The sequence below is a fragment of the Lipotes vexillifer genome, unplaced genomic scaffold (genome assembly GCF_000442215.2).
Source record: "Lipotes vexillifer unplaced genomic scaffold, Lipotes_vexillifer_v1.1 scaffold1114, whole genome shotgun sequence".
NCBI lineage: Eukaryota > Metazoa > Chordata > Mammalia > Artiodactyla > Lipotidae > Lipotes > Lipotes vexillifer.
Window position 1 is genome coordinate 3,723,549 of NW_006779031.1, and position 21,854 is coordinate 3,745,402.

The window sequence follows — 21,854 nt, forward strand, 5'->3', positions numbered from 1 at the left end:
ATGAGAAACGATGGGCTTGCTAGTTGTGGGACTAGCTTGAGAAGGACTTTGAATGCTGGCTCGAAGACTGTGGACTTGATCTTGTAAGCAGTTATAGTCTGGGTTACCTTAGGCTGAGAGACATGGAATTGAACTGAAAGCACCATTCCTGATGGCTTTGCTATCTGAGCTTCCGAGCACCCACCTTCCTGTGTTTGGATGGTTTCCTAGGCACAGATCCTGTTTGGGGTCAGGTGGAGGAAAATTAATTAGTTAATTAATTAATTAGTTAATTAGTTGGTTAATTGATGTCTGTTAGGCATTGATGGACATCTCTGAAAAGGGCTTGAAAAAGTGACTCACATAGAGACATAAGCAAAGTGCGCCAAAAGTCTTTGCCGAATGAATGGTTGAAGGTGATCTTGAAAGAAAGAAAGTGGGAGAAACTTTGGTACAACATCCTTCCCACCCGGATTAGCTGGTGGAAGAGGGACTTCAGGTGTGTGATTTGTAGTCTTGCCAATTGCCTATCACCTCTTCTTACTTCTCGTGGGTTACTTTGCCGTGTTTTGCCACATCCCATGTGCCCTGCTGGGAGTCAGAGCCTCTTTTAGAGCAAGGGATGAACAGGTGAATGTGGCTCTTAGTGGCTGTCATTTAAGCTACTTTACAATAAACAGTTAAAAAAAAAAAAAAGATAGCCCAGCCCAGCCAAACAGTAACATCTCCCAGTTCTTTCCAGTGTCCCTTCTCTATAGTGCTCACCTCATGGTGCTCTGGGAGGAGATTTAAAAGGAACCTGTACTACCTGGGACACGCCAGTAACCGCATTGGCAGACGAGTTAATGAAATCCACCACCATGGAGTTTGAAGCATCTTTGGTCACGTCATGGTCACAGGGCTTCAGTTTGCAGACGAGCACAGGTGTATATTATTTTAGGTAACAGATGTTTCCTGAAAAGTCACATGGAAATGGATTTTTTTCTTCCTTAATGATATTTCTTTTTGCCTTTTCTGTAATTTCGGCAATGCCTTTTCCTCAATTATAATTAATCACCATTGGCGAGAGCTTCTAAACTTTCATTAACTCATCAAACATTTATCGAGCACCTACTATGTGACAGGCACTCTTCTAGACGTTGAGGATCCAGCCGTGAAAAAGGTTGGAAAGAACTGGCTTCGTGGGGCTTACATTCTAGGCGCAATTTATATTTAAGTTTCTCTGACAATCCATCCTGTCAAGCCACCAATGAATGACTATTTATCGAGTGTCTCATGTGTTGAATGCTGGACCAGGGCTGGGGGGCCCTTTGCACTGCAAAGAGTTGGCTTTCCAATGGGAAAGCCAGGGCTAATCTTAACCCTCACAGAATAAATACAGAATATTACAGTGGTAGGTGATTGAGAGTGCATGTGTGCAGCATCTACCCAGACTGCAAGGCTGTAGCTGTTCAGAAGAAAGAGAGGTGAGGGTGAGTTAGTGGAGGACTTTAAGGAAGGCAGTGGATGAGACCGCTGGAGGAAGGGCTCCCATGCTCATTGCCCTCCTCCCTCCCTCAGCTTTGGGTAGGGCTCATTTAACACCAGTCTCTCCTGTGCATGGAAGTTGTCCCAAAGCAGCCGCTTCTGCTAGGTTCTCGGGCTCCAACCCTAAATCGCAGGAGGCTCCTAGGAAAACAGGGGCTGCAGGAACCCTAACTTCACAGGAGAGTCTCCTTAACCACCTGGACGGTTAAACAGGCAGGAGCTGTCGGCTCTTACACTTTCTGAGCTTATTTTCATGGTCTTCACATGTGTCGCTGGATTCTTCACGGGGAGTTCCAAAATAAATAGTACTCGGAGTGTCTAGGGTATTTTTTTCTTTTTAATTCCTCCTTTTTTAATTTCTCCTTTACGTGAAAGGACAAGGAAGAAATATAAGGGTGAGGACGTTGATTTGGGACCCCATGTTCAGGAATTCTTCAGTATAAAAATGGATTATTGGGCTTCCCTGGTGGCGCAGTGCTTGAGAGTCCGCCTGCCGATGCAGGAGACGCGGGTTCGTGCCCCGTTTCGGGAGGATCCCACATGCCGCGGAGCGGCTGGGCCCGTGAGCCATGGCCGCTGAGCCTGCGCGTCCGGAGCCTGTGCTCCGCAAATGGGAGAGGCCACAACAGTGAGAGGCCCGCATAACGCAAGGAAAAAAAAAAAAAAGGATTATTTTCCAAATATTTGTTTTTAAGTTATTGTTAGGAACACAGAACACATTTTCCCATAGAAACAAGGTGCTACGTGGTGATTCTGTTTTCTGGCTGGCCGACAGTGGCTAGTTTAATAACTAATGTGGCTGAACTGTGGATGTCATAGAGACTAAGTGGCGCAGGTGACACTATGTCCCTGGGAAAATGTGTTCCTCATTCCAATTTTCACAACTAAGAAGTAAGTCCCCTTCTCCGACGTGGTGGTGGCTTGAGGCTTGGGAAGGACACCCCCAGCTCTGGCGCACAGATGCTCCAGCAGCTGGGGCATCACACATCCGCCCGCATCCCTCAAAACTGGCAGCCAGTGTGGCTCTAGTGACAGAGGCACAGGAGGAGGGGCGGGGGGGAGGGCCACAGTGGCCAGCGAGCTGAGAGGCAGCTGGTTCTAAGCCTCTGGCTTCCCACCCTTGGCTTGGCAAACGCTATTGACAAGAGAGATTTGATCTTTCCCTTTCCTTCATGCCTACTCTCCTTTCAGTGAGATTATCCAAAGCCAGTTGTTCTTTCTCTTTTTAATCCTGGGACCATCCCCACCAAGATGCCTGTATCATTCCTCATTCATTCGCCACTTTCCTCAACACTTGCTACTCAACTGAGGATAAATCTCTGTTGTGGAGAAAGCGGTTTTTGCCCTAGGTGAGTGCTAACAAGGAAGAATGGCGATCATAAGGTGGGATACGTTGATGTCAGTGATGCTGAGGAAGCCATCTCGGAGTGGATTTGGGGACTTCTTGATGAGGTGTGAGCAGTGACAATTACGCTCAGGTCTTTGCTCCTATTACAGGAGCTCTGGGGAGCTTGACTTCCTAGCTGTGAATGAGATGAGGTCCAAGTCATCTAGAAGCCCGTATTAGTTATCTAAAGTGACTCTATATAAATCCACAGAGACAAAAGGACATAGGTGGTCAAAGCTGTCCACAATTGCAGTTCGAATCGCATGAGGCAGTGGTGGCAAGTTAAAGCCCGAATTTATATATAGGCCATTTAAAAAATGACATTTTGAGAGATATACCATGTTCTTGGATTGAAAGAATCAACGTTGTGAAAATGACTCTACTACCCAAAGCAATCTACAGATTCAATGCAATCCCTATCAAACTACCACTGGCATTTTTCACAGAACTAGAACAAAAAATTTCACGATTTGTATGGAAACACAAAAGACCCCGAATAGCCAAAGCAATCTTGAGAACGAAAAATGGAGCTGGAGGAATCAGGCTCCCTGACTTCAGACTATACTACAAAGCTACAGTAATCAAGACAGTATGGTACTGGCACAAAAACAGAAAGATAGATCAATGGAACAGGATAGAAAGCCCAGAGATAAACCCACGCACATATGGTCACCTTATCTTTGATAAAGGAGGCAGGAATGTACAGTGGAGAAAGGACAGCCTCTTCAATAAGTGGTGCTGGGAAAACTGGACAGGTACATGTAAAAGTATGAGATTAGATCACTCCCTAACACCATACACAAAAATAAGCTCAAAATGGATTAAAGACCTAAATGTAAGGCCAGAAACTATCAAACTCTTAGAGGAAAACATAGGCAGAACACTCTATGACATAAATCACAGCAAGATCCTTTTTGACCCACCTCCTAGAGAAATGGAAATAAAAACAAAAATAAACAAATGGGACCTAATGAAACTTCAAAGCTTTTGCACAGCAAAGGAAACCATAAACAAGACCAAAAGACAACCCTCAGAATGGGAGAAAATATTTGCAAATGAAGCAACTGACAAAGGATTAATCTCCAAAATTTACAAGCAGCTCATGCAGCTCAATAACAAAAAAACAAACAACCCAATCCAAAAATGGGCAGAAGACCTAAATAGACATTTCTCCAAAGAAGATATACAGATTGCCAAAAAACAGGTGAAAGAATGCTCAACTTCATTAATCATTAGAGAAATGCAAATCAAAACTACAATGAGATATCATCTCACAGCAGTCAGAATGGCCATCATCAAAAAATGTAGAAACAATAAATGCTGGAGAGGGCGTGGAGAAAGGGAACACTCTTGCACTGCTAGTGGGAATGTGAATTGGTAAAGCCACTATGGAGAACAGTATGGAGGTTCATTAAAAAACTACAAATAGAGCTACCATGTGACCCAGCAATCCCACTACTGGGCATATACCCCGAGAAAACCATAATTCAGAAAGAGTCATGTACCAAAATGTTCATTGCAGCTCTATTTACAATAGCCCGGAGATGGAAACAACCTAAGTGTCCATCATCGGATGAATGGATAAAGAAGATGTGGCACATGTATACAATGGGATATTACTCAGCCATAATAAGAAACGAAATTGAGCTATTTGTAATGAGGTGGATGGACCTAGAGTCTGTCCTGCAGAGTGAAGTAAGTCAGAAAGAGAAAGACACATACCGTATGCTAACACATATATATGGAATTTAAGAAAAAAAATGTCATGAAGAACCTAGGGGTAAGACAGGAGTAAAGACACAGACCTACTAGAGAATGGACTTGAGGATATGGGGAGGGGGAAGGGTAAGCTGTGACAAAGCGAGAGAGTGGCATGGACATATATACACTACCAAACGTAAAATAGATAGCTAGTGGGAAGCAGCCGCATGGCACAGGGAGATCAGCTCGGTGCTTTGTGACCACCTAGAGGGGTGGGATAGGGAAGGTGGGAGGGAGGCAGATGCAAGAGGGAAGAGATAATGGGACATATGTATATGTATAACTGATTCACTTTGTTATAAAGCAGAAACTAACACACCATTGATAAGCAATTATACTCCAATAAAGATGTAAAAAGAAATGACATTTTGAAAAAATCAACTGTAAACAGGTAATAATTATGTTAGGCCGTGATACCCCAGACTCCCTTTGCTTTGATTCTGTATTATCCAGCAAATTTCTAATTGTAATTTGGCTTCCTATGCAGATTTCTCTATTGGGAGAGAGTGATCTGGCCCATAAAATGGGAGTATCCAATCCTCTTCATGGTTCATTTTTTTTTTTTAATTAGTAAATTGACATTTTGGCTTATGCATTGGCCTTTTGTGAATGTGGTTAATATAAGTCCATTTTCAAGAGGCTTGAGAACCGAAGGCCAGATTCTGGACCCTGGAGACCCAGCCGAGATGCTGCCTTTGGGAGCGCCTATTCAGATGATGGACCAGCAGGCCTTTTCCTGCGCTCCTTTGGTCAAAGACATCTCTCACTGTCCTGATGCGAAACAGAGCCACAAAGAAAGTAGTGTTGCTTTCCTTAGGTCCTCACGACTGCTCGGCAGTGACAAATCTGGGATGGAGTCAAAGTCTCCTGACCCTCACATCAGGGCTCTTTTCAGTATACTGATGTTATTGCAACTACATGCATAAGTCACATCTTGTTCCCTAAATTGCTGAAATGGAGAGAAAGGAAGGAAATAAGAGAGAAGTAGAGAGCAGTGTTTGCTCCATATCAAATTGAAACAGTTATTATTTAAAACCAGGCAGGGTACACATGCCATCCACTGTGTTCTAGTAAGTGGAATACCAGTGGCGAATTTAGTCCAGTTTCTGAGCTGAGAGCATTATTTGTTGCTGACTTGGTGGCTGATTTTAGTAGGAGCTGAGTGGAAGCATCCCAGGTCATGTCCACAGAGCCAGGAGCACTGCCACCCGGTGAAATATGACTAAGCAGCTCAGATTTGCTTTCTCTGTCGCACAACGTAATGACATTTCCTCCCAAGTTCAGGGGTTAACAGAGGCAGCGTGCTCAGCTGTGAGGATAAGAGAATGTGATTCAAGATGGGCTAAGTTAATTTAAGATCTTATTCAGTAAGAACAAGGAAGAGATGGAATGTTCCTGAAATATTTGGAATTTTTTAAAAAAATGGTCCTGAAACATAAGCTATGTCCATGTGGTCCCACTGAATCACTTGCTTTGCAGTTGATTAGACTTTAATAGTTGAGTGATGGAGCCTATTGTGATCACTTCGAACCCTATATTAACTTTAAATGAAGTCCACTGAATGGTGCTGAAGCCACATGACATTAGAGGCATCACAGGCATCACCCATCACTAGGCATCTGAACTAGCATATGGTATGGCTTCTTCTCTTAACAAGGATGTGGCTGGGGCCGTGACTGGTTACCTCAGGTTCTGAGAGCATGATGCCGAGGAATGGTTTCACTTGGTCCTATAACCATGGGCTGGATGCCGTCCTCCCCCTGCACCCCCCCGCCCAGCTAACACCTCACTTATGTGGACGATGGAACCAGATGAACAAATAGAAGTAACTCAGAGCAGCCCTAACCCCCTTCTGGCAAACATGACCAGGTGCCTGCTGGGTCAGGGCTGCCCCTTGAAATGAGAAGGACAGCACATGAGTTAGGCAAAGCTCCTGGGGAGACAGTCTTCTCATATAGGCCATTTTCTCTTTGTCACAATTAGTTGAATTAAGTCATCTTAGAGGTTGTAACAAACTTGCTGCGTATGGTACAGATGCTGCAAGGGATTTCATATCGACAGCAGCAAGGGATTTCTTTTTGTGTACAAACATATCGACAGCAGCAAGGGATTTCTTTTTGTGTACAAACTCACAGATTTCTTTCTCATCTTTTTCATGGCTCATGAAAACATAAAATGTGCATACAGGGCTAAAATGCCTCTTGGAGCACTTTCTTGTGTATTTTTATTGGTTCCATCACTTTCTTGCTTTGTGACTTAACTGCTTACTCTGAGTCACTGTTTACTTATCTATAAAACGGAGAAAATAATTGTACCCACATTACAGGCTTGCTCGGAGAATCAAGGGCAATGAAGACTCCAAGCATGGTGTCAGCATATAGCGCATAGCAAGGGCTTGGTAAGTCAAGAAATCATAGCTGTAAGACTACCAAGTGGCTGGGGGGAGTGTCTTCTCCTGTGCTTCCTTGCTTTTCTCAGTTTAGGGAAAATGTCATAAAATAGCATACATGTTGAAACTGAAGACTCCTCCAAAAAGGATCTATTTGTAAAGCCATATAAATATTAACTTCTGTGCAGCTTATACTGGCAGATCCCCAATGGTTCAGAATTAACACCTGGTGTTTAGTGGATGGAAAATAGGTTTTGCTGTCATTGTGGATCTCCAAAATGGAAAAATGTGGGGATACGTTTAAAAATGAAATGCCTTGTCTGAGTTCAGCTGCCGATGTAGGATTAGACCTTAGGCTGGCTCTATGTAAATACTTAAAAAAAAGAATCTTGAATGAACTTTAATCCTTGTCTCTCCTATTGCTTACCCAGCGTAAAGTAAATGTTTTTTTGTCGTTGCTATACTTGAACCTTGCCTCATCCCATTGCAGGCGTGGGACCTTGAAACCATCGAGCTGTAGTCTAAGAAGCAATCCTTTCTTACCTGTCTGCCTCACAGTAGTGGTAAATGGAGGGAGGGAATCCTGCTGTTCATCTGACCTTCACAGATTCAACTGGAACCAAGCAGCTAATTTCTGCACCAAAATAGGAATCAAGAAAGTTCAGCTAATCTGGGACTCAGTTTCATACCAGAGACACTAAACAAGCGAGTGAGGCTTGCACAGAGTATAGGGAGATGAGTGTCGTTGGGACTTTGTATTGTGAAATCGCATAATGGCGTCAAAGTACAAATTTGCATCACCTTTTAACCATCCCACTGCTTTGCAGGTAGAAAAGGGGAATTGGTTCTCCATTTTGCACATATAAATGGTTGGGATTAGGCCTAGGCAAGTGGCTTTATTGGAATCTACTTCTCTTTGCTCTGCCCGCACCCTCTCCATGCTGGGGTTGTCTCCCTTGCTTTTTCCCAGTTGGGTGCCAGTGCCCTTAATTTTTCTCCACATCATCATCTCTAAACTTGGTCTCACACCTCTCGTTTCCACTAAGATGTAAAAGACTGATAACAGCTGAAAGTATTGCACTCCCTCCAAATAATATTTCTATTTTAGTAGGTGACCAATCTCAAGTGCATGGAAGAAAGGTCTGGGGTGGAATGTTCGGTACTGTTCCATGTGAGGCTTGTGAGGGTGCAGTGCCGTAGAGGGCATTCATGGTTCTATCTAACCTTCCATCTGCTTGGAAATCATAACCCTCAGGCATTGCCTTCTCTGCTGGTCCCGAGAGGCCTCTTCCAACTTCTTCCTATGGAGTTCCAAGTGCTTCAGAACAGCATCTGTGGGTACATTCTAGTGTATTGAGGTTTTCTAAAAAGGGAACTGTGTATAGTGCAGGCAACTTCCCTCAAGCAGACACAGTGCCTCTTGTTGATGCACGTTTCATTTCCTGATCAGTTTGTTTGTTCTCAAATTCAGCCAAGTACCAATACAACTGAACACCAGGGAAGTCCAACGTTTGCATTTTAGGTTGTAGCATTCAGGAACATATTTGGATCGTACTGTCATTTAACTCTTTAGTAATATCGACATTCCCCCTTTGCTAGAAGTGTATTAGTGTTTCATTTTTAGATGTGATTGGGCTCTTCAGTCATTTTAAGTTTGAATGCAAAACATTCACTGATTAAATGAATAAAGAGTGTGGGGACTTCCCTGGTGGCGCAGTGGTCAATAATCCGCCTGCCAATGCAGGTGACACGGGTTCGAGCCCTGGTCCGGGAAGATCCCACATGCTGCGGAACAACTAAGCCCGTGCGCCACAACTACTGAGCCTGCACTCTAGAGCCTGCAAGCCACAACTACTGAAGCCCGTGTGCCACAACTACTGAAGCCCGTGCATTCCTAGAGCCCGTGCACCGCAACCAAGAGCAGCCCCCGCTCGCCGCAAATAGAGAAAGCCCTCGTGCGGCAACAAAGACGCAACACAGCCAAAAATAAATAAATAAATAAATTTATTTAAAAAAAAGAGTTCTAAGTCTCAGAAGGGGCACACATTTGCATATATTGCTTATACTGATGCCCCCCCCCAAATTTGAAAAAAAAATAGATACTCTATATTTTCTTTCTTTCTTTTTTTTTTTTTGTGGTACGCGGGCCTCTCACTGTTGTGGCCTCTCCCGTTGCGGAGCACAGGCTCCGGACGCACAGGCTCAGCGGCCATGGCTCACGGGCCCAGCCGCTCCGCGGCATGTGGGATCTTCCTGGACTGGGGCATGAACCCGTGTCGCCTGCATCGGCAGGCGGACTCTCAACCACTGCGCCACCAGGGAAGCCCCGATACTCTATATTTTCATTCGAGAGACCGATTTTAGGTCTTCTAGAATATGTACACAAAGAAGATAAAATTGGGTCTTGACGCAGCTCCCAGAAAACATGAGGATTAGAAATGGAACAAATGTCTCTACCTGACGGGAAGACAGATCCTTCAAAATCTTAGGCTCATTACCAACCATGTCCCATGTGCAAAGGTACATTTTATTCCCATCACCACATTGGGGAAAAAAAAGGGTGCAAACTTCTAGACATCCTGGAATGAAATGTTTTTTGAAAGTGTATTTCCATCCAGAAGGTGGGCGTCGGGTTACCTATAGATATATATAGATTGGCATCATTGGCTGGCAGATTAATAGGTTGTGCCTGTGCTTGAGCATACTTCTTGATTCAAATACACATTTATGAGACTAGAAGACACCTCCATACATTTTAAAACAATGAATACATTTTAATTTTTGTAGTTTTTAAATTTTTAATTTTTTTTTACTGAAATAGTGTTGATTTACAGTGTTTCAGGTGTACAGCAAAGTGATTCAGTTATATATCTATTCTTTTTCAGATTCTTTTCCATTACAGGTTATTACAAGATATTGAATACGTTTTATTTTATTTTTTTAATTAATTTATTTTTATTTTATTTATTTTATTTTTGGCTACATTGGGTCTTCATCTGCTGCACGCGGGCTTTTCTCTGGTTTGGTGAGCAGGGACTACTCTCATTGCGGTGTGCAGGCTTCTCATTGCAGTGGCTTCTCTTGTTGGGAGCACGGGCTCTAGGTGCGCGGGCTTCAGTAGTTGTGGCATGTGGGCTCAGTCGTGTGGCTCGCGGGCTCTAGAGTGCAAGCTCAGTAGTTGTGGCCCATGGGCTTTGTTGCTCCGCGGCAGGTGGGATCTTCCCGGACCAGGGCTCGAACCCGTGTCCCCTGCATTTGCAGGCGGATTCTTAACCACTGCGCCACCAGGGAAGCCCTGAATACATTTTTAAATTAGCAATTGTCTTTCAAATAACAACTGCTTGGTATCTTCCCTAGGGACAGTGGGATATCAGAATGATGGTTGCGACAGGCCAGGTGAAATATTGTATTTCTTTAATGTTTTGCTGCTGGCAGTTGAGCAATACCAGGAAGGTCAGAGGTCATACCTGGAATAGTCACCTAAGGCCAGGAAGAACCTATAGGCTCAGGCCACCCAAGGGTCAAATCCATGAAGATGAGCTGAGAGGGGCAAGGTCAAGGGGCAGAACCGGGCATTGAGGCTGGGAGCAAGAGGCAGGCCTGGGCAGAAAGTTGGGCGACATGGAGTTGGGACCCAGTGGGTGGCCTTGGGGAGGATGGGCAGCAGAGAGGAAGGCCCTGCAGACAGTGCCCTGGCTGAGAACAGTGAATAAACTCTACAGAGGAAAGCGTGTTACAAAGACTTCCCCTCCTTCTGTAGGTGATGGGCATTGACTGTAACCCAGCACAGAGTTTCCAGTAACTGGGCTGAGAGTATTGATGGGCTCAGGTCAGAAGAGCAGATCTGTGCATTTCCTAGTGGGCCCTGGACTCGGCGTGGCTCTCATTTCCCATTACTGCTTCTCTCTGACTCACTGATGGCCCGCCACATGTCATTAGGCAGCTCAGCTGCTGCTTTCATTTCTCCCCAAAGGTATACAGAGGTTTGGGTCTTGGCTTTTACATTTTTTTTTCTCCTGAGAGCTAGAGGAAGTGGCCTTCTGATAGTTTGGTTTGTTGAGTTGAATACTTACAGTGTCTTAACAGTTTCAATTTCCTTTCTCATAGGTATTTGATCCTGATGACCTTCATGCAGGGGTCAATTTCTCCAAGGTTCTGAGCACTCTTTTAGCTGTCAACAAAGCAACAGAAGGTAAGCAGGGCTTGGGACAGATGGGTTCTGGGTGACACATTTGGGTTCACATGTCTCTGATTACCCTAGGAGCCAACTATCTATGGCCAGGATTGTGCGATTGGGGCAGACTTCTCCCCTCCCCCTAAAGAAACCCTGATGGGTGCCAGATACTTTAATCTGTCATAGTTTAGGATTTAAACATAACTGTCACAGAGGTTATTCTAATGCCCTTAATATAATAAGAACCAAGAAACAATTTCATTCAAAGCTATTGAATAGGCAATGGAGTATAACATGACGGAAAATAAAAAGGAAAAAATATCAGTTCCCTTTTTCATAAAGTTTACAAAATGCAGCCGTTACTTCCCTTTCTCCACCAGAGACATATTTTTTCTCATAGTTTTCTGTATGCCTTTGTCCATGTTAAGGAACCCTTCAGTAACCTTGCGCTGGAAATGAAACCTCAGGTTCATAGTGAGTGAAAAGAACATCGTTTATTTAAATGTTTAGTATCCATCACGTTGGCGGAATGAAATGTAAATCCTAGTAAATGCGAAGCAAATGATGACAACCTTAAAGTATAACTTCATTCCTTCCGTGATATAGTATCTTACCTACAGCTGGGCAGTAATAACCATAGTTAAAATGTGTTGAGCCCTTACTATGGGTCTCGGCTGTGCTAAGAGCCATCGGTGATCTCATTCAATCTTTGAAACAAGCCTGGGACCTGTTAGTATTAGGTCCGTATTACAGATAAGGAAAGTCAGGCCCATAGTGGCCCAAGTAGAAAGTAAGCAGCAGACCTGGGATTCAGACCCACATCTGACCGACTCCAGAGCCCTGATGCTCCATCACGGGTCCTGATGCTCAAACCGTTAGAGAGTCAACAGGCTGTGTGCCCAGCACTGCCAGGTGCTACAAAGGAAGTGTAAGACTTGGTCCCTGCCCTGGAGAAAATTACCGTCTATTTAGGGAGACTCAACTTACCCACGTGAAACAATGAGCGAACAAGAACAGACAATATAATCAGTGCCAAATAGGCTGGAGCATCTAGGAAGCTATCAAGTAATTATAGTTTTAGTCAAAAGAGCTGTATATAATAGCAATAAATGTAAAAATACTTCTCTGAAGTTGTTCTTTTGCTCTCTGGAAGAAAATGCTTTGGAGCTATTGCAAGGCGTATAGCAGAAAGTACAGCTAATTCAAGTAACTATATTTAACACACATGACAACTATCCAGTTCTGGGCAGGGAGGGTCGTATAATTCGAACATTATGCCGTACAAATTATATGTTCCTTTGCCAAACTCTCCTAGCAAGTTTTACAGTCTCTTCCCTTGCCATAGATATTTATAAAGTACAAGGAGGTGAAAGTTAAAATCCACAGCATCAAGGAAATTACTTGGATACTGAGCTTGTCGCCTCGGGAATGTTTGGGCTTTAGACTTTTGCAGTTTATATCTTTTAAAAATAAATGGAGAGGAAAAGAACCCTCATTTGAATTTGTCAGGAAGCCAGCTCCTCCCTTTCGTACGGCTCTCGCCATACTGAAAACACCCAGCTCAGCGCTGGGCTGATTGAATTTCACAAGGTTTCAAGGAAGAGAAGACTCTTGAGTTTGATTCTTTTAAAAAAATAATTCCAGTATCAAGACTGCATCTTTCTCAAACACACATTCTCTCTCATTCTCATTCTCCCCACCCCTTCCCCCAGGCATAAGAGGGATTTTACATAATATGTGCCACACAGACTGTTCCATGCGAGGAAGAAAAGAACCACTCAGTTATAGGCCAAAAAGCAAAGCGAGAAATTTGAAATATTTCAAAGTAATAAGAGCCACAAACAGCTGTTTGGTACCCAATATAGTTCTGCCTGGGCTAACAGGGCATACTGTTGCAACGGGTTCAGGAGGGAAGAGTTGCAGGGAAATGGGTTAAGAGAAAATGTGGTTCTGTCGCTGTTTTCCATTCTACTGGAGAGCAATGGCCAGTAAGGTTAAGAAAAAGAAGTTGGCCACCAAAAAGGGAGGCGGGGAAGGGCATGAAATAAGCTCGGCATGTTCATCATAGAGCAGTTAGAATTATGATCAGGTTGCCTTTGATAATGTCCCGTGAAAGATAATATTAAGCTGTAGATGTTTTTCTGACACAAGGGGTTCTCTTTACGGTGCCTTTTCCTCTTTTCACAGATCAGCTCTCAGAAAGGCCATGTGGACGTTCCTCTTCTCTTAGCGCTGCTAATAGCTCTCAGACAAACCCACAGGGAGCAGTTTCTAGCACAGCTCCAGGGCTGCAAAGGCAGTCAAAGCCAGTGGTAAGTCTGGTCCCCAATTCCCCCTGCCTGTTTTAAAATTTGTAAACTTTGATTGCTATCTCGGTTACATCTCCATAGGTGGTGACATAGCCATTCTGTTGTTTGGGGCGTTGTGAGAAAACGAATTTGGAACTTCGCCCCAATTCAGGCTGGCCCATGGGAGCAAATCAAAGGCATGTGGGGCAGAGAGTCTGAAAATCGGGGTTGAAGCCCCAAAGTCCTGTCCCTTTCTAGAACTGAGCAACTGAGAATGCTATGCAAATGTCAGTCATTAGGGCGACTTCCGGAGGGAAGTTTGCTGTTATTTCCCCTCTCCCCCTGGGTTATTAGGAGAACTAAATAGTGCCTGGCACATAGAAGGCAATCAGTGTATATTACTTGCTCTCATCATTGCCACTGTCATTTTCTTTTTTCTCTTTGCATTCCTATTGAGCCCAGGACGAGCTCCTATATTGGGATAGCTCGGTTATCTTTGCATTTGGTCTTTTTTTTTTTTTTTGCATTTTTTACATCTTTATTGGAGTATAATTGCTTTACAATGGTGTGCCAGTTTCTGCTTCACAACAAAGTGAATCAGTTATACATATACATATGTTCCCATATCTCTTCCCTCTTGCATCTCCCTCCCCCCACCCCCCCATGGGAGCTTTCATTTGGGAGGGAGCGCCCTAGCTTCTGCTCTTTTGAGACCTTTATTCCTTGTCAAAATCCACCCACTTGCTTTAAGCCCTCATGAGCTATTACTTCCAAAGTACTTTAATTACTTCCAAAGCACTTAATCTTTTGAGATTGCAGATCTCTTTCAGAAGCTGATGAACACTCTATGGTTCCATACCCCTTGGGCCCTCTCAAATTGTCTGTAAAATCTCCTGTGTGTGAACTTACTGGTCTGTGTTTTGGGTCAAGGCTTATTGTGCTATCAGCTTCTCAAAGGGACATGTTTGTGTGACAGGTTAAGAACTCCAGACTTAGGTAACTGTGGGATATTTGATCTTTGCATATGAATAAGTCTTAGCCAATTTAAGATATTCTTAGTAATTGGAAGGGGGAGGCAGATTTTATGAGAGGAGGTTGGTACCTAATCTTGGTCACGGAATTATGTAAGACTTCGGGTGTTGGGTAGAGGCAGAGTGGGATAGTTTATTACTCTACTTTGTTTCCTGGCTCATTTAAATAAGTATCTTTTGGGACTTCCCTGGCAATCCAGTGGTTAGGACTCCGAGCTTCCACTGCAGGGGGCCTGGGTTCGATCCCTGGTCGGGGAACTAAGATCCCCGCAAGCTGAGCGGCGTGGCCAAAAAAAAAAAAAAAGTATCTTTAGATAATTGGTGGGGGAGAAGGAAATAAAAGCTATGACCTCCTCCAAAATACACATTCTCACAAATGCAAAAGTTTGCCTACAATTTTGAGGGCTTTATTAATCCTCTTCCCCTCATTCCCCCAAGGCCTACCCATGTTAGGTCCATTCCTAAATTAAAAACTCAAGACTGAGATGGACCTGAGGTTTTATCCTTGGTCACTCTACTTTATTTGCCTAAATTCATAGAATATCTGCCCCTGCCTCATTGAGATGAGCGCCTAATCTGGTGTGACTTTTGTTTCTCCAGGAGATGACGGAAAATGGAAGTCACCAGTTGATAGTAAAGGCGAGATTCAACTTTAAGCAGACTAATGAAGATGAACTGTCTGTCTGTAAAGGGGACATCATTTATGTTACTAGAGTTGAAGAAGGAGGCTGGTGGGAAGGCACATTAAATGGGAGAACAGGCTGGTTCCCTAGTAATTATGTCCGAGAAATTAAATCCAGTGGTAAGTCAATCTTTTCAAAGCTTTCTTGACTGTGACTTTTGTACTTTCTTGGTCTTCGGACCAAAAATCTTGTAGTTTTCATTGGTTAACAGAATTGTTTGTACTTGTATGTGTATGTCAAAAATAAGACAAGAACAGAACTGGGAAAAAAATCTATGATTAGATATCTTGAAACCAAGTTGTACTTAGACTACATCAAGGCAGCAAAACCTAAAAAAGCAAAAGAATTCAAAGCTCAGACAACTGTTCCACGTTAACTATGTCCACTTCTGTCTACTAATTCTAGCCCGTGTAATATAGTACAAAGCCCTTCCTGCTACTCTAAGGATCACCATGGCAGAATACAACAATAAGAGAGGTCATGTGCTAACTTCCTTTTTTAGCCCTAAGCTCTTTGAGCAGACCTAAGTCTAAATGCCTCAGAGATGTGTAGGAGAAATAATAATCATAGGACTGCAGGAAGCTGTCTGGCCACTTTGATTCTGAAAAAGATTGCCCTTAACTCATTAATGATACCCAGAGAATGCAATCTAATCACTCATCAGTAATCTTTCTAGAACTTGCTTGGGTAATGTACTTCCCTTTTATTATTTAAGAAACTAGGTCCTGGGCTTCCCTGGTGGTGCAGTGGTTAAGAATCTGCCTGCCAATGCAGGGGACATGGGTTCAAGCCCTGGTCCGGGAAGATCCCACATGCCGTGGAGCAACTAAGCCCGTGCGCCACAACTACTGAGCCTGCGCTCTAGAGCCCATGAGCCACAACTATGGAAGCCCGCGTGCCTAGAGCCCATGCTCCACAACAAGAGAAGCCATCGCAATGAGAAGCCTGCGCACCGCAATGAAGAGTAGCCCCCACTCGCCACAACTAGAGAAAGCCTGCGCGCAGCAACGAAGACCCACCACAGCCAAAAATAAATAAATAAAATTAATTAATTAATTAAAAAAAAGAAACTAGGTCCTGCCTATATTTAAAAATAAATCCCTAGCATTATAAAAATGTCACGATACAGATAAAATAAGGTTCAGTTATTCACATTATTATATCTCTTCACTCTTGAAAGCTATTTACCCAAGGGCTCCTTTTAAGTAGGTAGTGCCTCAGTGTATTTTTTCCTTTGGTTAATGTCCTTATTGCTTTTTTAAAAAATTAATTAATTAATTAATTTTTATTCATTTATTTTTGGCTGCGTTGGGTCTTCGTTGCTGTGTGCGGGCTTTCTCTAGTTGCGACAAGCGGGGGCTACTCTTCGTTGAGGTGGCTTCTCTTGTTGCAGAGCACAGGCTCTAAGCGCGTGGGCTTCAGTAGTTGTGGCATGTGGGCTCAGTAGTTGTGGCTTGCGGGCTCTAGAGAGCAGGCTCGGTAGTTGTGGCACACGGGCTTAGTTGCTCCGCGGCATGTGGGATCTTCCTGGACCAGGGATCGAGCCCATGTCTCCTGCATTGGCAGGTGGATTCTTAACCACTGCACCCCCAGGGAAGTCCCTTTATTGCTTTTTTTAATGCCTCAAAATTAATACTATTATTTAATAAAATTATAGGCTCACTGTAAATAAGTTAAAACTTATAGAAATAGATAATGTAGATAATAAATATTCCCCTCTTCCTCACCTCCTCCCCCAGATAACCACTGTGAGGAGCTTTTCCCTAAAGCATTTGAGATAACATTTAGTTTCATGCTTTTCTGTGTTGTGCGTTGGGTGAAGGTGGGGCATTTCCTTTAATGGAATAAGTGTTTAGTAACAGATTTATAATTATATATGTATGTGTAGATGTCTTAACAGTTTTCAATTCGCTTGGCCAAAAAGTTCGTTCGGGTTTTTCCGTTACACTTAGGAAAAACCTGAACGAACTTTTTGGCCAATGCAATATTACTGGGAATTGAGACGTTTCTGTTGAGCCCTGAAGTATTTTCACAGGCTGTGCTTGAAATTTCCTTGGTTTTGATGATTTTCACAGCCGATTTTTACCCGTTGCTGCATCTTTCAATTTGTGTAATCTCATTAGGATCTCTAAATAATTTGACACATTCACTCTAACTTGGCTTCATCTGTAAAACTAAAAGGAACAGCTCTTGCTTCCTGGCCTGGGAGTCCCAAGCATTGTTTGAGGGGTTGTGGGGGGCAGACAGACAGCACGCACTCCTTATAGTGTCCCTTATTGAGATGCCTTGTAGCCTTATAGCGTATAGTCTGGCCCCTGCCTTGTGGACCGACTGCCCCGAGCTGTTTCTCCTGGTCTTTGGCCCCTTCCCTTAGAGCTTTTCCTATACTCTCTTTGGTTTACAACTCAGTTAAGGACTCACCTGGCAGCTTTCTGGCTCTGGTTTGAGCACCTAGGGAACCTAACCCTTAGAAGCATCCTATGCAACTGTCAAGGATAGGTCTGGCTAGCTGGGGCCAGGAAGCCTGCTTGTCAGGGAAGGCCTCAGACTGGAAGAATATGGACCATCTCTCACCTAGATTATTGCAGTAGCTTCCTAACTGGCATCCCTGCTCCTGTCCTTGTCACCCCTGTAATCTAATTTAAACTCAGTAGATCCAGAGTGATCCTTTCAAAGTGTAACTTGAGTAGTATAATGGCTCCCCATCTCAAAAAGAGTAAAGGTCAAGGTCATTCCCAATAGCCTACAAGGCCCTCCAGGATTTGGCCTCTGGTGGCCCCTCTGGCCTTCTCTTTGACCTCTCTCCCCCTCACTCATCACACTTCAGCCACACTGGCCTCCTGGTTGCCTGTTCCAGACAGGCTCCTGCCTCACCTGCTGTTCCTCCACCTGGAATGCTCTCCCCAGATACCAGCACGGCTGGTTCCCTTACCTACTTCAGGTCTTTGCTCACTCGTTGGCTTCAGGGTAGCACCTTTCCTGGTCACCCAGGAGAAAATTGAACCCTATTCCCACTGGCCCTATCCCCCTTTCCTTTTGTAGGTTTTTGTTTACCATTTCTTTCTATCTAACATAGTGTACATTTACTTATTTATTTCATTTACCATCTGTATCCGACCATTAGAATGTAAGTACCACAAGGGCAGAGATGTTTTTTCTGTGTTGTTGGGCTCAGTAAATATTTGTACAATCAATGAATATTGTGGGGCAGTTCATTCAATTCTTTTTTTTTAAAATAAATTTATTATTTATTTATTTATTTTCTGCTGCATTGGGTCTTCGTTGCTATGTGTGGGCTTTCTCTTGTTGCGGCTAGTGGGGGCCACTCTTCATTGCAGAGCGTGGGCTCTAGGCATGCAGGCTTCAGTAGTTGTGACACGCAGGTCAGTAGTTGTGGCTCGCAGGCTCTAGAGCACAGGCTCAGTAGTTGTGGCGCACAGGCTTAGCTGCTCTGAGGCATGTGGGATCTTCTCGGACCAGGGATCAAAAGGTCATTCAATTCTGTTTAGCTTGTTCATTGAGCATCTTCTGGGTACTTGGTGGGGAGGGGGCTATAAAAATCTGTCCTCATGGACCCTGCCCCCAAGGAGCTTACAGTCTAGTAGTCAAGATAGGTGTGTACACAACCAACCATGACAGGATAGGACAGAGTCACACAGACAAAGCTCTACATACGAAGCTGTTGGAGGAGTAAAGAAACGATGTGATTAACAATAACCTCAGAGGAGAAAAGCACTTGATTTGGTTCTTGAATGATGAAAAGAGGCTTATGATGGGCAGAAGGTTAGAAGGAGTCACTAAGTTAAAGCCGGGAAGTAGGGAAGCATGGAGTGGGTGGTAGGAGGATTTGGGCTGAGGGTCTGGTGAGTGAAGAGAAGGGGTGGGGCCTTGAGCTGGACCTACATTAAGAAGGGTGTCAATGACAAGCTGTAAGCAGGGGGTTGCATGTGGTTTAGGGACATCTTTCTAGTGGTGGTGTTGGGGCTGGATGGCAGGGAAGTGGTGGGGATAACCAATGAGGATGTGGGGAAACCAGTGAAGACTACTGCTGAGGTCTCAGCAATCCAGATAGTGGCGTGGGTGACTTTGGCGACAGTGGAGAGGAAGAGGAAGTGGATGGATGCAGTAGATATTGTGAAAATAGAATCAAGAAAACTGGCTGATAATCAGCTATGAGGAAAAGGGAAGAGGTGAGCATAACGCCAAGTCTAGGGGTCCAGCTTGATGGTGAACTCCTTAAGGGCATGCGATGTCATCCACCTAGCCAGCCAGCAGAGGACTAGGATATCAGTCTCTGACCTGGGCACCGGTCAGGCACAGAAACCTAAGGCATGCCCCTTGCCCTCATGGTGTTCATAGTCTAGTGAGGGGAAGATCTCATTAGCATATTGAATGGTAACTTCCAAATACAGGGTACTCTGGAGAGTGGTGAGCAGAAGAGGGGAGCCTAACTCATCCTGACATGTAGGTCAAAGGGAAATTATTCATCTTTGTATACCTTCCTATCTCCATAGTGCCTAATGCAGTGCTTTAGACATACATGCTGAACTCCATTAATAGAGAAGTTAGGAGAAGGGTGTGTGTGTGCACGTGCGTGTGCGTGCGTGCTGGGGGGGTAATTGGTACTGAAGATGATGAGTTGTTTTGGACATGTTGAGTGGAGGCGCCAGCGAGTCATCATTCTGAAGATTTCTAGCAGGTTGGCAGTATGGATTTGGAGCACGGGAGAGAGAAGAGCTGCAGATGAAACTGATAATGGACAGTACGAAGTGGTGGATGATGAAGCGTCAAATACATAGCAGATCATCAGTGGACAGAGAGAACACGGTGGCTGGAGAGGTCGGGAGAGACTTCCTGGAGGAGATAGGGCTCTAGCTGAACCCTCAAAGACACGGAGACTGTGTGGATAGGCCCAGAAGGACAATCGAAGTTGTAGTGATTGGTTGGGGAGATCAAAATCCATGAAAGAGCTGTGGTAGGTGAGCAGAGCGAGTTTAGGGGACCGTGGAAGAGATGAGCTAGGTGTAATGCAAAGGTCTTGCTGGGAAAGTAGGTGTCAGGTCTTTGCTGACTTGAATTCTTTCCCACCCAAGTCTTGCCTCCACAAAACAGTAAGCAGGCCAAAACCTACCTAGGACGCTGCTGAAGGACAATATAAATTCAATGTTGTGCTGTTTTATGCTTGGTCTAGAAAATACTTGTCAACTTTGGAATTTCTTTCCACGAAGTCCATACTGCTATGTAAGCTCAGGAAAGAAAATTTATTTTTAAAGAGTTAAAGAAATGATTTCCAAGTTAAATGCCTAGCTCAAAGAAACGAAACCTTCAACTTGGAGTTTTAAACTCCTCTGCCATACAACTTCTGGGTCCTTTATGAAGTTGAATCAGGCATGGAACCATCTGCTTACTATTGGGGCGGATGTGTAACACTGAGGTCACTCAAGTAGTCAGGAATTCTGACATACTTGTTCATGGTAGCCTGGGGTACCATTCAGGCTGATACTACAGGTTCTTTAGGATTGTCTTAGAAACCAAATGAAGCAACCCTAGCCCCAGACAGCCCTTAACCCTGCAGGTGGCTGTGCCATGGAGAGCTGTGCAGTGTTTTCTTCCCTTGACAAGAGCACTTCATGCTCTGGAAGTTTGCCCTTGGGGAGTGGCCTTTTACGTTTTAGATTCTACTGTAACTTTTGTCTAGAGATAATTATGGCCGAAGCTCTGGGGACATCTTCCTCTCTTCAGGAGGAGGTTGATTTCTGAGGACCTACAGAACCACCAGTGTGTAATAGTGTAGAAAGTTAAGAAATAGAATATTTGAGTATAATGTTTTACACACACACACACACACACACACACACACACACACAACCTTTCAACATGAGCTTAAGACTGAAGATAGAGTAGGCTTTTGTGACCATGATGATAAAAGCGTCTCACCAAGGGTGATGGAACCTGGACACTGGTGACATTAGGAAGCCCTTGTTACCAGTCAATTTCTTGTTACATGAGAAAAGTAAACCCGATTTTGACTAAAAATATTTTTTCAAGGATCTTCATGAAAAATACTTGTATGAATAACTTAGTCATTATATAAACTACAGAAGATATATTAAGGGCCCTTGCTCCTTTATTTCATTTGAGTCAGATATATTATAAATAAGAAAATTAGCCATTTATCCAATTTTCAGTCCTTTTCTTCAAAATCAGTGGTAACTTGTAAATTAACTTGTTTATACATCAAAGTCATGTCTGCCACTACATCAGTAAGGTAGTAAATTATATCTCTCTTTTTAAAAAAAATTAATTTTTTATTTTTGGCTGTGTTGGGTCTTTGTTGCTGCATGTGGGCTTTCTCTAGTTGCGGTGAGCAGGGGCTACTCTTTGTTGTGGTGCGCGGGCTTCTCATTGTGGTGACTTCTCTTGTTGTGGAGCACAGGCTTTAGGCACATGGGCTTCAGTAGTTGTGGCATGCAAGCTCAGTAGTTGTGGTGTATGGGCTTAGTGACTCTGCAGCATGTGGGATCTTCCCGAACCAGGGCTCAAACCTGTGTCCGCTGCATTGGCAGGCAGATTCTTAACCACTGTGCCACCGGGGAGGTCCCTATATCTCTTTTTTTATTTGTGTCTTTGTTACC

The 21,854-nt window shown here is 43.9% G+C and overlaps 1 protein-coding gene across 1 annotated transcript in view; it reads left to right on the forward strand.

The window, feature by feature from the left end:
* ARHGEF6 (Rac/Cdc42 guanine nucleotide exchange factor 6) overlaps window positions 1-21,854 on the forward strand; it is a 120,459-nt gene that overhangs the window by 20,412 nt on the left and 78,193 nt on the right. The window contains exons 3-5 of the mRNA XM_007452082.1: window positions 11,151-11,235; window positions 13,405-13,529; window positions 15,137-15,338. Coding sequence (XP_007452144.1) covers window positions 11,151-11,235; window positions 13,405-13,529; window positions 15,137-15,338 — 412 coding nt within the window. The remainder of the gene's footprint in view (window positions 1-11,150; window positions 11,236-13,404; window positions 13,530-15,136; window positions 15,339-21,854) is intronic.